The sequence below is a fragment of the Staurois parvus genome, unplaced genomic scaffold, assembly GCF_062004578.1.
Source record: "Staurois parvus isolate SC_StPar_1 unplaced genomic scaffold, SC_StPar_1.0 ptg000120l, whole genome shotgun sequence".
Classification (NCBI taxonomy): Eukaryota; Metazoa; Chordata; class Amphibia; order Anura; family Ranidae; genus Staurois; species Staurois parvus.
The window spans coordinates 6,879,228-6,895,000 of NW_028317916.1; the positions used below are offsets into that span (position 1 = coordinate 6,879,228).

A 15,773-nucleotide genomic window follows, 5' to 3' on the forward strand; every position below is an offset into this window, starting at 1 on the left:
CTGGAATAATAACAAACATGCTTAACACAAATCTATGCACTCTCAACTGAAGGGGGGGAATCAATATCAGAATACTTACATCTCTTACAACAGGAGAAAAATTCTCTTTGTCAAGTGGTTTTGTAGCATCAGACATTAGCTATATGGGGAAAAAAAAAACCAAAAAAAACAAAAAAAAAAAAACATTATTATTCCTGTCCAGGTGCTTAAACCTAGGGGTAGATTTACTAAAAATGGTGCACTCAGAATTTGGTGCAGCTGTACATGGCAAGTTCAACGTGTTCAATTAAGCTTTGGCAATTAAACCTGGATGCAGATTAGTTTCTATGCAGAGCTACAACAGATTTTTCACTCCAGCTTTAGTAAATTACCACCATAACGTTCTGATGACTACATCATCAGAACTTCCAAAACTAGTCTCTCATGTGTCTTTGGCATTGCTCCCATTCCTGCTATAGGCTTTGTCTACACTCTACTTTTGCCATATGACCCATACAATATCCCTGGTGTACCTCCATCCCCAACCTCCTTTTTATCCCCATCCTCCAATGTTGTCAGGGAATAGGCTGAAGTCACCCATTTTTCATGCAATTAGCAACAAATGAAAAATGTTTGTATATTTCAGAACTCTACGATTGTCAAATATGGGTGTAGTTTGCCTACATTTAATAAAATGACGGGCAAGATTTAGGTGGATCATTGGTGGAGCGTGATATGTGTTTTTTTAGTTTCAAATGTTGAAGGTTACAACGAAGTCACAAATAGGTACTGATATGCAAGCTTTTTGTTAGGACAGATCAGGCCTTTTTAGAATGAATGGATCATTGATCTCCCTATACATGGGAAACAAATCAATATATGGTCAGTCACCAATTAACATTAAACGGGCTGGGAAATTGGAAAAGCCTAGTTATATGGAGGACTTCGTGTGAATGTGCATGTCTAGTGCCATCTGTATGACCCTACAATTTGGCTTTAGTAGCAGATGTCTGCCTTGTTCAAGTTTGACTGGACAATGAGTGGCCAAATCAGTATTTATTTGTATGCGCAAACCACAGTAGTCTAATGGGATCTTTTACAATTTACTTAGTAAAACTGATATAATGCCTGAATGGAGGTCAATAAAAGGAAAAGTAATCAACAATAAAAAAAACTGACTTGGTATAGGTGCCCAACAGAAATCCCTATACAGGCCTTACCATTTCTTCTATGTAAGGAAATAACATATCTCCAAAATATTCAGTTGCTTCAATTGGAAGTTGAGCTGGTAAATTGTCAATTGAGCACATCAGTATACCATTACCTTCAACACTAGAAGAGAAAACATGTAGGATATTTTACTGAAAAGATCAATGTAGCAATCCATGCTCTATGCCACACAAAACTTACCTGTCATGTATGATATGCTGATCAGCATCGTACATGCAAAATGGCATATCGATAGTGGTACACTCGGTCATAAACTCTATAGATCCCCCGGTGTCGGCGGAGATGTCACTGATGGCTAGAAGTCTAGACAAACAAACACAATTTAAAAAGTACCACTATATCTGCTTTTACAGGCAATGCAGAAAAATAGAAACAGAAACTGTGTTTTTAAACAAATGACAGGGAAGCAATACTGTTCTCATGGACCACACTGGAACAAACCTTCACATCTATTCAAGTAAAAGTGTCTGCATTTGACCATGGGAATAAATTATATTTTTGCCCCATGCAAATCAGAAGTACAATATAGTGGCAATGCCTACTTGTGTGGTAGCTCCGGACATCCCTCTGTGGCAACTGATGAGGACTTCACAGGAGCAAGCAACCTCTGAGCATCTTGCCTGTTCAGTAAACGTGGAGTATGTGGATCCCAGTAAATACCATTAATCAAGCATGTCGTATACGGAGCAATCTTTTTTAGGGAGAAAAAAAAAAAAAAAAAAAAAAAAAAAAAAAAATCACACAAAATACTAGAAATCTCTTCAAACTTGCAAGAGCAGTTACAAATTAATGCAAAAGATTAAGCGGTTATACGTTTCTAAAAAGGGAATGCATATTAAAATAGATGTGACATTAACAGAACAACAACTTTAGGACAAGATTATTGGTATAGAAAAAAAAAATCCAAGTTACACTTACCGGTAACTTGTTTTCTAGTAGTCTTTTAGGACAGCACATGAGAACGCAGCTCCTCCTCCTCTCACAGGAAACACACCCACTTAGACTTCAAATTGGAGGCCTCTCCCCACAGTTCTCAATTGTTAAAGAGTACCTCCGGCCCATAGGAAAAACATAAGCACAACAGCATAAATAATATCAGGGTGGGCAATTATTGCTGTCCTGAAAGACTACTAGAATACAAGTTACCTATAAGTTTAACTTGGATTTTCTCAAAACGTCTCTCAGGACAGCACATGAGAGGATAAATAAGAACTTACCCCCTTAGGGTGGGACCACAGCTTCCAAGACATTCCTACCGAAGGCCTGCTCTCCTGCCGACAACAAATCCAGCCTGTAATGGCGTACAAAAAGGTGGACATGCTTGACTACGTTGTTGCCTTACAAATTTGTTCTGGGGTAGCACTGGCCTTTTCTGCCCATGTGGCTACTAGAGCTCTTTTGGAATGAGCATGAATGCCCAGTGGTGGAACGAGAACAGAAAGTTCATAGGCTGATATGATTACCATTCTCAACCATCTGACAATGGATGCTTTAGTTGCTTTTTGCCCCTTTTTTAGTCCCCTCAAACAAAATGAAAAAAAAAGATTCAGAACTCCTGGAATCCTTAGTTACTTCTAAATAACGTAAAACGTTTCTTCTCACGTCTAACAAATGAAAATTTCCTTCCTTCTCCCCTGAACACTTAGGACAAAAGTTTGGCAAAAAAATGTCTTGAGAGCAGTGATAAACCAAAGATACCTTTGGGAGGAAGGCTAGATCGGTTCTGATTACAATCCCATCTGGATAGATAATTAGAAAGGATTCTCTGACTGAGAATGCCTGCAACGGTCTTCAGTGTGATATACTTCAGGGTCGCCAAATCTAAAAGGCTCAAAGGGAGACTTGGTCAGAGCTTGCAGGACTAGTGAATGATCCCATTTAGGGAAAGCTTTTGTATTAATCATTCTGGATCGAGACAAGGCCTTGAAGAATCTGATAACTAGGGGGTCCAAGAAGATTGAACGCTCCAGAAAGACCTCCAAAGCTGCCACCAGGGCTTTTAGCATGCTGACTGCCAACTTCTTGTCAGCTCTTTGTTGAAGAAACTACAGGACTGAGGTGAGATCTTCCAAGGACCTTGAATTGCTTAGGCACCAAGAATTATACTTCTTCCAGACTTTCCTATAGATAGCTCTCGTGATCCTCTTACGACTTGCTAGGAGAGTGTGTGCTAAGCGTTTTGAGAACCCTTTCTTTTCTAGCAGTTGCCTTTCAGAAACCACACTGAGGCGTAGATTTTTCCACTTTCGGGTAGCAGAGAGGACCTTGTATAGTAGCAGGTCCTTCCTGAATGGAAGAGTCTGACATGGTCTAATTGACAACTGGAGGAGTGTTACCAACAACATTTTCGGTCAGAAGGGAGCCACGAAAATGACGTGAACTCTGTTTGCAGCTTCTGCAAAGGAATTAGTTGGAAGGGGGGAAAGGCGTAGCACAGCTGGAAGCTCCACCTTTGAGCGAGAGCATCGATCCCTACTGCTCCATCTTCCTTGTTCAGGGAAAAGACGATTTGTCAGTATTCTGACGATTCGCAAACAGATCGATTTGCTGTTTACCCCATTCCTGAACAAAGCTGAGGAAAACTTCCTGGTTTAGACACAATTCTCCCTCCTTCAGCTGGTGTCTGCTCAGGAAGTCAGCTACTATGTTCAGCAAGCCTCTGAGATGGACTTCTGACAAGGATGCCAAATTGACCCAAGTCACAACTTCTACCATCAGACTTTGAAGTCCGTGCAGACCTGCACATGTCGACCCTGGAGCTCCTGAGAGACAGCCACAAGAGCCAAAGCAATCGCTTTTAATTCCCTCCAGTTTGAGGAGTTTGACCTTTGCTGCCTCGGCCACTGCCCCTGTGTGAGCTGACCTCTCAGGTGTGCCCCCCCTGCCCCAGAAGCTGGCGTCCGTGGTGAGGATTCTTTCCATCGGAAAGGACCAGGCTAGATATTTGGAGAGAACCTCCTGCCTCCTCCACCACCAGGGATCTCTTCACCCTGGAGGGAACCTTCACTTTCTTGTCCAACAATTCCAAGTCCCCATTCCAAGCTCTCAGGATGAATAGTTGAAGGGACCTGAAGTGTAATCTTGGCCACTGGACAGCCAGGATGGAGGCTGTCAACAGGCCCACAGCTGACATCAGAAAGCTGATTGACACCTGGTGGTTGCCTTGAAGAAGAGTCAAAGCCGCCTGTATTTTCTGCGTCTTTTCTTCTGGCAAAAAAACCCCCCAAAAAAACCACCTTGTTCCGCTAAACAGATGCAGAATCCCAGAAACAAAACCTTCTTGGACGTGGTCAAATTGGATTTCTGCACGTTGACAATCCAGCACAGACTTTCCAGATGGCTGCAGGCTACCTGAAGGTCCTTCCTCAACTGCTATTCTGAGCTTTCCAGGAACAGAAGATCGTCTAGGTAGAGAATTACCATCACACCTCCAAATCTCAAGGGAGCTAGGGCTTTTGCTATCACTTTGATGAAGATGGGGGAGATAATGACAGCCTGTGAAAGGCAATATCCTGACTTACAGGTGCTGAACCTTGCATCCTGACCTCAGAATTAGCCTCAAAAGTCCCTTAGGTCGATTGATGCCATGAAGTAATCTGGAAACAGCAGGTTTCTGACCAAAAAGATTGAATCCATTCGGAACCGCTTGCATCACACTGCTTTCTTCAAGGGTTTCAAGTTGAGGATCAACCGGAATTTTCCTGATGGTTTTCCCACCAGAAATATATATATTAAAAACCCCATGTGTTCTTCCGGACCGGATTGCATCCTGAATCCTGAACCAGGTTCTGCATAGCAAGAGTTTTCACCGGATTCTTCGGAATATCCAGAACAAAAAAAACCTTCTTGGGGGGGGGGGGGACCTCTGCAAACTCCCACTCGTAACCGTGGCTGACAAGATTTCAGATATACAGGCTCTAAGTTATCCTCTGCCATTGTGGAAGGAATGCCTGAAGTCTTCCTCCCACTGGGAGCAGCAGGTCACTGGAAATTTTCAGGCTGAGCAGGAGTACGGAAAAGGACTCCTCCTTTTTCTCTTCCTTACTATGATGCCCAGACCATTTGTCTGCCTACAAGCTCCTCTGGGGGCGGAAAAAGAGTTTTTGCACTCGTCTTATCTTCTTCACAGGGAAAGACTTTTTCCTGTCTCTTGTGCGATCCAAAATGAAATCATAAATCTGGCCCAAAGCGGATATCTCCTGAAAAAGGGATTTCACACAGCCTAACTTTTGATGTAGAATCCCTCTGCCAAGTTTTTAACCACAAGGCCCTTCTTGCCAAGTTAGACAAAGTAGCTGAACGAGCTGTCAGCTCTTGTGATTGTAGGGAAGGAACCTAAAATCTCATCCTTTGGGATTCCTGCGCTGATATACGCCTTAAGCTGGTTCAGCAAATGCTCCAGATGTCTTGCTACGCTTGGGACTGCCATAGCCAGCTTCAAATGCTCCACTGTGGAATGCCATGCTCTCTTCAACAGCAAAATCCATTCTTCTATCCATAGCATCTTTCAGGCTCCCCATGTCTTCAAAGCGTAAGTCTGTGCTTTTTGAGACTTGGGAAAAATGCGGCGTCTACCGTAGGCACTTTTTTCCATACTGATGAAGAGTCCTCTTCAAACAGGAACAGTCTCTGGTGAGGTATAGAAAAAAACCTGTTTCCTTTCTGGATCCTGCCATTCTTTTTTTATCATGTCTGAGATGGCTGAATGTACAGGAAGACATCTCCCTTTTGGCTCACTAAGACCCAGGTACATTTTATCATGGAGGGATAGATCTCTTTCCTCTTTTTTAATGCCTAAGGTGGCATGAATCACTTTAAGCAGATATTCTACATCCTCTAGCAACAGCTTATATTTAGAATCCTCCGCCTCTTTCCCATTATCCTCTGAATCTCCCTCTGATCGAGGAGAGACAGCCACCAGAGCAGACGGTATCCCTGACCACGCTTCCAAGGAAGCTGATAATTGTGGTGTGAGGGTAGGCTCAGAAGGACTCTGGGAAGAAGACTCCAACATATTTCTGAAAGACCGCAAGGCTGCACTCAACTCAGCCTTCATGGAAGCTAGAAAATCACTAGAAGTTGACACGGCCTCCTCTCTTACCAAAGCAGAAACGCACTCCTTGCATAAAGGTTTTTTCCAAGCATCAGGCAATTTACACTTGCATGAAGGACATCTCCTCTTGCTAGATTCCTATTCACTGCCCTTAGCCTAAGACAAAGCACAAGGAACACAACCACTTAGCTACTGACTGACCTTAAACACACAAAACGCACCCAGTGTAACCAGAGCCCAAACCTCCACACCACCAGTGCACTGACCCCACACACCCAGACACCCAGGATCCACAGCACAAGACAAGCCCTCAGCCACAAGGGAAAAAAAAAAAAAAAAAAAAAAAAAAAAAAAGACACCACAGTGCCCCAAAAGAAAAGCAGCATAATACAGTTTGCCCATAGGAAGCTCTCTCCAACCTGGGCTTTACCGGTGCCTTCACCTATCCCTGGAGCTGCAATTGCTCCTGACTCCTCCATAGCAGAGCCTGTCCACGTGGCTGTGTCTCCTGGTCCCGGCATCCTGGAATGCCATAGCGCTGGCCCGGGACCTGAAATAGGCACTGGCTGAGACCTGCCCCCTTCTCCTGCAAACGGAACTGACACTGCATGCCCGACTGGAAGCTCCGCCCCTGCCCGGATGTGACCTCACGGGTATGTCAGACACCACTGGACACCAAAAACATGCCCGCCTCCATTGCCCACACAGGGACATCAGGGCTACAGGCTACCTGGCAATACTGGCTCCCCGAGCACTGAAAGGGGAGAGTGGAGCCAGGAAGAGGCCCCTCCCCATCTGGGACTCTGCCTGGAGGACTCCTGCTGCCAGGAAAAAAGGTAAAAGAAAAATAGAGACCCCTTTCAGGCAGCACCTGAGAAAACGCAGTCCCCATAGTTCCTGTGTGTTCTTACCTGGCCGGAGGAAACACGATAGCTGAGGACTGTGGGGAGAGGCCTCAAATTTGAAGTCTAAGTGGGTGTACGTTTCCTGCGAGTGGAGGAGGAGCTGCATTCTCTCATGTGCTGTCCTGAAAGGTGTTTTGAGAAATGTACATTGTATATAATAAGAATGTAAACTATAGGCAATAGTAATTTTACATACACAGCCACTATCCCATGTGTTGAGTATGCTCATTTTGAAATGTTGCTAATATTCAAGAAAGAGATTTTACCTTTAGATAATCCATGTAATGTAATCACATGATCCTGGATATTTGTCTCCATGGCACCAGCAGTGAGAGAGTACTGAAAAATGCTTATGTTCCTACACATATAGGTGCAGCCACTATGACAGCAATCTCCCAAGTGCCCTCTGTAAACAGGTAATTCGAGGGTTGGCTCTAGCTGTGGGCAAGTATGTGAACTAGACATGTGCAAAGAACATGCCCATCACTGGACATGCACTAAAAATTTCAAAGACAGCAAAACTGCAGCAGACCTGCCTGTATAAAATGTCTGTGAGTTTGCTTTAACTGGTTGTGCTTTAATTAGGTGTGTGGGTGGTGACAGGAGGGAAAGAAATCCCCAGCCACTGCTCAAGCTCCTGTAATGTAAGAGGCAGCATAACTGTCTGTGGGTTGGCTCCAATAGGCTGTGCTATTGGCAGGCGTATGGAGGGTGACAGGGAAGGATAGAACCTTGTCTTTGCTCTTGGACTTGCATTGTAAGAGGCAGCATAGCTGTAGTAACTGAGGCTTAGTTTACTTCTTACAGTGTTGCTCCACTAAATTCTATTTAAATGGCAAGGCTGGGAATGGCAGAGAACAACCTGTCTGTTTTTCAAGCAACACCGTACTGACACCAGCACTACATGTGAAGAAGTACAAGAGGGTTTTGAGATGAAAGGTCACACAGTACATAGGTAGCCTGCTGGGGTGACTGGTCCCCATTACAAGAAATGCCTTTCTGTAGGTACAAAAAGCACAACTTTTATGATTGTTTTCAAAACATTTGCATAGATTACAACAGGAAAGGATGACAGATTATGCTGAATTTAAATTCAAACTTGTTTCTGTATATAGCTTGCAATTATATATGCACGAGATAGCCATATTTATGCACTACCCTGCTCCACAATTTTTGTGCTTTTTCTGCACAATGCCCGACAGTCAGCCAACCCATAGAAAATAATGCATTCTGTGCAGTAATATATTTATTTATTGTGTGTGTTTATATACCAAAAAATAAAAAACCCAGTGGTGATTAAAATGGTTCTAAAACCTAATGGCTCAAGGTTTTTTTGCCTTCATACATTCTATGCATGAAGGTAAAAAAACCTTCTCTGTGCAGAACCCCCCCAGCCTCCCCTAATACTCACCTAAACCCCCTCTCGGCTATGCACTGGAGTCTTGGCTATCCCAAAACACCCTCTTCTCACTGGCTGAGACAGAAGCAGGAGCCATCAGCTCCCACCACTTTCAATCATAGCCAGTGAACCAATGAGAAGAGAGAGGGGGCAGGACCAAGCAACGGCTCCATGTGAATGGACACAAGGAGCAGCGGGTGCCCCCAAGCTGCTGTGGAAGCACCCATCAGGAGGGAGGGGCTAGGAGTGCCGAAGGGGGACCAGAGAAGAGGAGGATCGGGGCTTTCCTTCCTGCACAACCACTGCACATAGCAGGTAAGTATATACAAGTTTGCTATTTTTTCTTTAAAAAAAATAAACCTTTAGAATCACTTTAAATGACACTAAAAGAAAGCTCTATTTGTGTGAAAAAAAATATATAAATATCATTTGGGTACAGTGTTGCATGACACAGCAATGCCAGTTAAAGTATCGCAGTGATGAATAGCAAAACAATGCTCCGGTCATTAAGGGGGTACAACCTTTCCGAAAGGTTAAGTGGTTAAAGCAGATATAAACAGCTGATCAGCAATTGTCTACTGTGAGCCCCACTTATCCTAGTAAAGCCATAAGTGGGGAAGGTATTTTAGCTATATTTGTAAAAGTAAAACCCCTTTGCACTTGTGTAAATCACTTACATCTGTGTTGAACCGAGATGTATACAATTCTGGGTTCTTTTCATACTCTACAGGATCATACACTCCATCAGTTTTCCTCACAAGGTGGTGATGACGGCTTAATACAGTTGCATAAACTTTCCTGAGATCTAAAGGAAACAACAAAGCGTGAGTCATGGAAAGTGCTTACATAACAACATGTTCTGAAGCGTGTCACATTACCTGCAGTCTTAGAAACTTCTTTTAATTCATGAGGTTCAACAAACTCAGAGGGAAGTTCATTAAACATTTCTTGTGCACCCTAAAAATAAAAAAATACAGAGATTTATATACCAGAAATCCATGTTTCCAGATTATTTCCATTGAACATGACTTGGCCCAAAAAATGTGCTTAAGGTATGAACAGAGCTGAATTGCATAACCTAAATTTTTAAATCAATCCCATTGTCTCTGTGGCACTCACTGAGCCCAAGGCTCAGACTGAACACAGAACCTTAAATTCTCCCAAAAGATCCTGCTGTCATCCAGATGTCAAATGCCAGACTCTTAGCAAGAAGCAGATTAACAGCTGTATGCCAGTAAGCGGGGCTTAACAATAGGAAGGGTGGGCTCATTTTCAACTTGGAGAAAGATCCAGGACCTATTTACAGCTCAAGCCTAGAAGCCAAGAGGCTCTATAAAGTAATGCGAGACTCGGCACAGAAGTTTGAGCACTGTTGATAATTTAGGACTAATAGGCCAGGACAAAGTCACTTTAAACTCACTAAATACAAGATGGAGTCTACAAGTACTTTTCTTACAAAAAGCAAGTATCCCACTCCGCACTCTGCCCATCCAAACTGTCAAAATAGGAGCATTGAAAAAGTGTCTTTGCAAGAAAACGGTTAAGTGGCTGTAGCCTGCATTTATTTTTCAGTATTAATTTTGCCTTACCTTCGATACATTGCCAGTGCCTGTAAACACAAAGGTCAGAGGTCCAATAGATTTTGGCATCAAGCCTAGAGCAATTTCATATCCTGCATCCCTTACAGCTTGCACAGCCTGGCTGCTGTTTCTGTAGTTGTGGGCCATTCCAATGTGCTAAAAACATATTTGTAAATGTCAGAATTGGCACCTTTGGTTAAGCATTATCAAAAGTATAGTCTACCACACACATTACAATCTGATTTCACAACCTACTTCAGAACTACCAACAAGTTTGTCCTGAAAGAGCCTTCACTTTGGATTTAAATTAAATTGAATAGTTCAGGTAGGCCACTGTACTACAAAGTTTTGGTAGAACTAAAGTTTATTTGTACGTACAGAGATTATATGGTCACATTGGGGGTTAATGACTAAAACTGAAGAGTGCAAAATCTGGTGCATAAAAACTAATCAGCTTCCAGGTTTTATTGCCAAAGCTTAATTGAACAAGCTGAAGTTAAAAGCTGATTGGCTACCATGCACAGATGCACCAGATTCTCAATGCACCAGTTTTAGTAAGGTTACTTTCTCATTGATCCGTAGCAAAAACATGGTAAAGACGCATATGCATTTTTACCGCATTTGCGGTGTGTTTTTCACGACATGTGACTCAAATATCGCATCAAAAATGCAATGCAGGTGTATTTTCTTTTATGCGTTTCTGACATGGTTTCAATGCATTTCAATGGGGAGGTAAATTTTTGGTGCAATTTTTTACTGCACCAAACCTGCAGCAAGCAGGATTTTAATAAACGCAGAGGACCTGTACCGGATCAGTGTGAAGAGTTCCATAGGATTACATGGTTATACATTTTTTTTTTTAAAAAAAACTCAAAAACAGAAGAAAAACAGATCGACGTGAAATCAGCCATAATCTACCCCATTGTAATGCGTGTGGTGAGCCTCAAGTAAGCATGTCTTTACATCTTATTTGGGTAAGTAAAGATTTAACAGTTATTTGTATTTCATGCATTGCATTATTATCATTTAATTGTTGTTCCTTCAAGAGGAATTCCAAGCAAACAGCCAAGTATAGAGTGGAAATACATACAAATCAAGTCTAGTCAAATTATAAGGCCTCATTTACACAGGCGTACTGATGAGTACACCCATGCAGAGGGTCATGTTTACCAGCACAGGAGATCTGTCCACCCAGCCTGTTTAATTTAACAACAGGCGGGCGGCTTAACATATCTTCACGCACATCCCTGCTTGTACATCCCTGCAGACTGCATTCAGAGCCAAGCATTGAATCAGTACAGATGTAAACTCAGGATTGTGCATGGAGATTCATGCAGTTGTGCTCCTGCCATTGATTTGAAAAGACTAGCTGCTGAAGTTGAAAACTTGAAATTTCTTACCCAGCAGGCTGCTGCATTTGACTCAGAAAGTAAGCACATTACTAATAAAAATACAAAATGACGCAATGAGATTTGTTAAAGAATGTTTGGAGAATGCACAGTGTGCTATACGGGAGATATGCTCCAAACATGCAAAGGTTGACCATTCTCAGTGTTGAGCAGAGATAACATCTCCAAAGAAGCAGAGTGTTGTTGTTGCTGCAAGTAAAGTCTATGATGGATGTTTAGACAATGGTTTTGTAGCAGCTGTTGAGATTGGCTCGGGCTTGGAAATAGAGAATGGGTCTGACCGAGCTTTGGAAACTAGTAATACAGTGGCAGTGGTCACATCTGATGAGTCAGTTGTGGATGAATGTTCCCCTCAGACAGCTTTTTTTTCTATTAACTTTCATTGTTTTTTTCCTCTTTCCTATTTTCATTATCTTGTATCTTCTGATCTTTGTCTTAAAACCAGAGAGAGGTATTTAAACCTGATATGCAACTCCTAAGGTGAGATGCTACACAATGGCTTTGCATAGCATCCCTAATTGGGTGTTTGAGTATTTGCACACTGATGCTCAGACTGGGTAGAATAAGTTGAGAATAGAATACTTTGGGTGGCTCTCTCTAGATTTATAAGAGGGGTGAGTGAAAGTTATCACTCCAGTCAGAATTTGAATTTTATTGAATCAGTTGTTTATAATATGCCAAAGGCTATGACATATGGATGTAAAGAACTTTTTACTTTCATGGTGAAGACACTGGCAAGAATTTCTACTGCTGCTTTGTATAATACTCATGACTGTGGTTTGATATACTGAAGAAACTACAAGCCATGAAATAGGCCTTAGAGTTATATGGGCCACTGGTGTTTACCAAATCCTTTGTTGGTCATGGTCTAAGGTCATATTATCTAATAACTGATTCACGGGGATATTTTAGAGGCTGGTGAAGAGAGATGTATCTAGTTTCAATTTCATATGAGCCATTATGAAGCATTCAATACCTCAAATCACAATGCAACCCTTCTAGCTCATAATATAGGTAGGTTCGTTTGGTATTGGCTTGTGAATCGATTCTGATTAGAACGGATTCAAGTGGGGACATGTAGAATATTGTAATGTCATACAGTGAAGGAAATAAGTATTTGATCCCCTGCTGATTTTGAATGTTTGCCCACTCACAAAGAAATGATCAGTCTAAAAATCGAATGGTAGTTGTATTGTAACACAGAGACAGAACAGCAACAAAAAATTCAAAAAAAATGCATGTCTAACAAATTATGCACTAATTTGCATGTTCATGAGGGAAATAAGTATTTGATCCCCTTCACAAAACATGACTTAATAATTGGTGGCAAATCCCTTGTTGGCAATCGCAGAGGTCAGACGTTTCCTGTAGTTGGCCACCAGGTTTGCACACATCTCAGGAGGGATTTTGGCCCACTCCTCTTGGTAGATCCTCTCCAAGTCATTAAGGTTTGGTGGCTGACATTTGGCAACTTGAACTTTCACCTCCCTCCACAGATTTTCAATCGGATTAAGGTCTGCAGACTGGCCACTCCTTTGTTGCCTTGGCTGTGTGTTTTGGGTCATTGTCATGCTGGAACACCCATCCACAAACCATTTTCAATGCCTTGGCTGAGGGAAGAAGGTTCTCACCCAATATTTCACAGTACATTGCCCCGTCCATAGTCCCTTTGATGTAATGCAGTTGTCCTGTCCCCTTAGCAGAAAAACACCCCCAAAGCAGAATGTTTCCACCACCATGTTTGACAGTTGGGATGGTGCTCTTGGGTCATAGGCAGAATTCCTCCTCCTCCAAACACTGAGTTGAGTTGATGCCGAAGTGCTCGATTTTGGTCTCATCTGACCACAACACTTTCAACCAGTCCTCCTCTGCATCATTCAGATGTTCAGTGGCAAACTTCAGATGGGCCTGGACATGTGCTTTCTTGAGCAGAGGGACCTTGCGGGCACTGCAGGATTTCAATCCTTGTTGGCATAGTGCGTTACCAAATTGTTTTCTTGGTGACTGTGGTCCCAGCTGCCTGGAGATCATTGACAAGATCCTCCTGTGTAGTTCTGGGATGATTCCTCACGGTTTTCATGATCATTGACACTCCAATTTTGGGTTTCTTCCATTTGCGAATGATTGCACCAACTGTTGTCACCTTCTCACCAAGGTGCTTGGCAATAGTTTGGTAGCCCAGTCCAGCCTTGTGGAGGTCTACAATCTTGTCCCTGACATCCTTGGACAGCTCTTTGGTCTTTGCCATAGTGGAGTTTGGAATCTGATTGTTTGATTGTTCCTGTGGACAGGTGTCTTTTATACAGGTAACAAAATGAGATTAGCAGCACTCCCTTTAAGAGACTGCTTCTAATCTCAGCTTGTTACCTGTACAAAAGACACCTGGTAGCCAGAAATCCTGCTGAATGATAGGGGATCAAATACTCTTTGATAATAACGTACTCGTAGAACGAAACACGTAGGGTGGAGCCTAGCCAGTGATGTCACGCCGCTCGGCCCACGTGGAGGCCGGCGGACATCTTTACTGCTGTTTATGCTGTGAGTGTAATACACATTGTAGATTCATTAATAAGTTGGAAATTGCTGCACTATCAAGATTTTTGTTTGGGCTTGTTTTATTACGAGCCCCCCCCCTTCAAGGTGGATCCTTTATCTGGTGCCCCATTCCTGTCATTGTGATGGTTCCCTTGCTGGATGGCTGAACATCTATGTTACCTGGTCTATAACCCGCTGCTGGATGGATGAGGAATGTCACCTGGAGAGAGATGACACGCTAATCACCTGTCCTGCTGCTGGTTTGCCAGATGATCTTTGCCTTTCCAGATGACCAGGAGTGGTCTGAAAACTCAAAGGCGCATACTTTGCGCTATCTGGTTAGTGCAATACTTACTCATTCACCGTCACGGGAGGCATGGATTTCACCCTTGCTTGATCATTGGACGTTTTGTTATCATTGTGTGTGAATTGAAAGTTATTTTCCACATGTCACTTATTGCTCTTTAAACGTCATTTTTCTAGATGTTTTTCACTTGCCATTACCCAAGCGCTCCACAGCGCATTTATATGAATATATGTTATTTTTTACTCCAATTTCTGAATATAGCACTGCATTGTTTGACAGAATATATATCAAAGGTTTAGAGGTTACACCTTTATGCTAGTTGCTTATCATTTACACATTTCCTAGTGCTCGTATACCCCCCTTTTATATTCTAAGTATCCTGTCATCTGCCTTGTCTGTACCTTGGTTTTATGGATGGTTTCTGAGCTGGTTAAATGCATCTCTCTGGAAAAGAACTGTTGGACTAGTTGCTGTGGGAAAATACATTTATAAATACACTCGTCATCCTCTAATTAATATAAGGCAACACAGACCACCTGTGCCTCTTGGGCAGGTAAACAACCCTCTGCACAGGTGTACTGATCAGTGCACCCGTGTGAATGAGGGGTAAGAAAAAATTTCACACATTTATGCTACATCACATGACCAGGAACACACCTATGCTTTCTTTTGATCAGCTTTAAAGCTGAAGTTTATGTATTTTTTGCATAATTACAATGGACCAGCATGGACCCAATTACGTATGTGTGTGTCAATTAAACCAGACAGTCAAGCTACTGATTGATAGTCAAATTAGTAGGCAAAGTGACAGAGGAAGCTTTAAAGCTGAAGTGTAGGTATGGCTTTGTTTGCATAGTTATATTGGTCGAGCTTGGATCAATGTATGTGCCATATGTGGCCAATCACTGTGGAAGCTGGGAGATAAATGTACTTTGCACTAGTGACTGCCGTTACCTTCTGGGTCCAGTGCTTAGGGGCTACCCTGCTGCATAGTTAAACCAGGGTGTCATTCACCTGTCAAAAGGCACCATTCACAGCATGCCTTGAAGTTTTTTTTAATTAAATGCAAGGAGTTCTCTGGTTGGACAAGGTGAAGATTGTAACATAACTGTCTTACTACTCCACCTCATCCAATCAGAGAATCCTTTGAATTATTCAAAATCATGGGAAGTTTTCTCTGAATTGTGCCTTTGCCAAGATAATCAGTGCAGTGCCTGGTGTGAACAAGCTCTTAAAGTTTCAAAGGCTAAGTACAGAAGCAACATGATTGTAATTAGACCAGATAGGAGATAAAACCTTACCATAAAGGGGGTGTGATGTCCCAATGCAAGAAATCTAAGCCCTAAACCATGCAACATGTTGATCATCCCTGAATG

The 15,773-nt window shown here is 42.4% G+C and overlaps 1 protein-coding gene across 2 annotated transcripts in view; it reads right to left on the bottom strand.

Annotated features, from left to right (window-relative positions):
• Positions 1-15,773, bottom strand: part of AASS (aminoadipate-semialdehyde synthase) — a 114,116-nt gene that overhangs the window by 46,728 nt on the left and 51,615 nt on the right. For both annotated transcript variants that reach the window (XM_089672128.1, XM_089672127.1), the window contains exons 5-12: positions 15,699-15,766; positions 10,156-10,302; positions 9,445-9,523; positions 9,244-9,371; positions 1,752-1,900; positions 1,390-1,512; positions 1,200-1,311; positions 80-139 (exon numbers count right to left, since the gene is read on the bottom strand). In XM_089672128.1, coding sequence (XP_089528254.1) covers positions 80-139; positions 1,200-1,311; positions 1,390-1,512; positions 1,752-1,900; positions 9,244-9,371; positions 9,445-9,523; positions 10,156-10,302; positions 15,699-15,766 — 866 coding nt within the window. The remainder of the gene's footprint in view (positions 1-79; positions 140-1,199; positions 1,312-1,389; positions 1,513-1,751; positions 1,901-9,243; positions 9,372-9,444; positions 9,524-10,155; positions 10,303-15,698; positions 15,767-15,773) is intronic.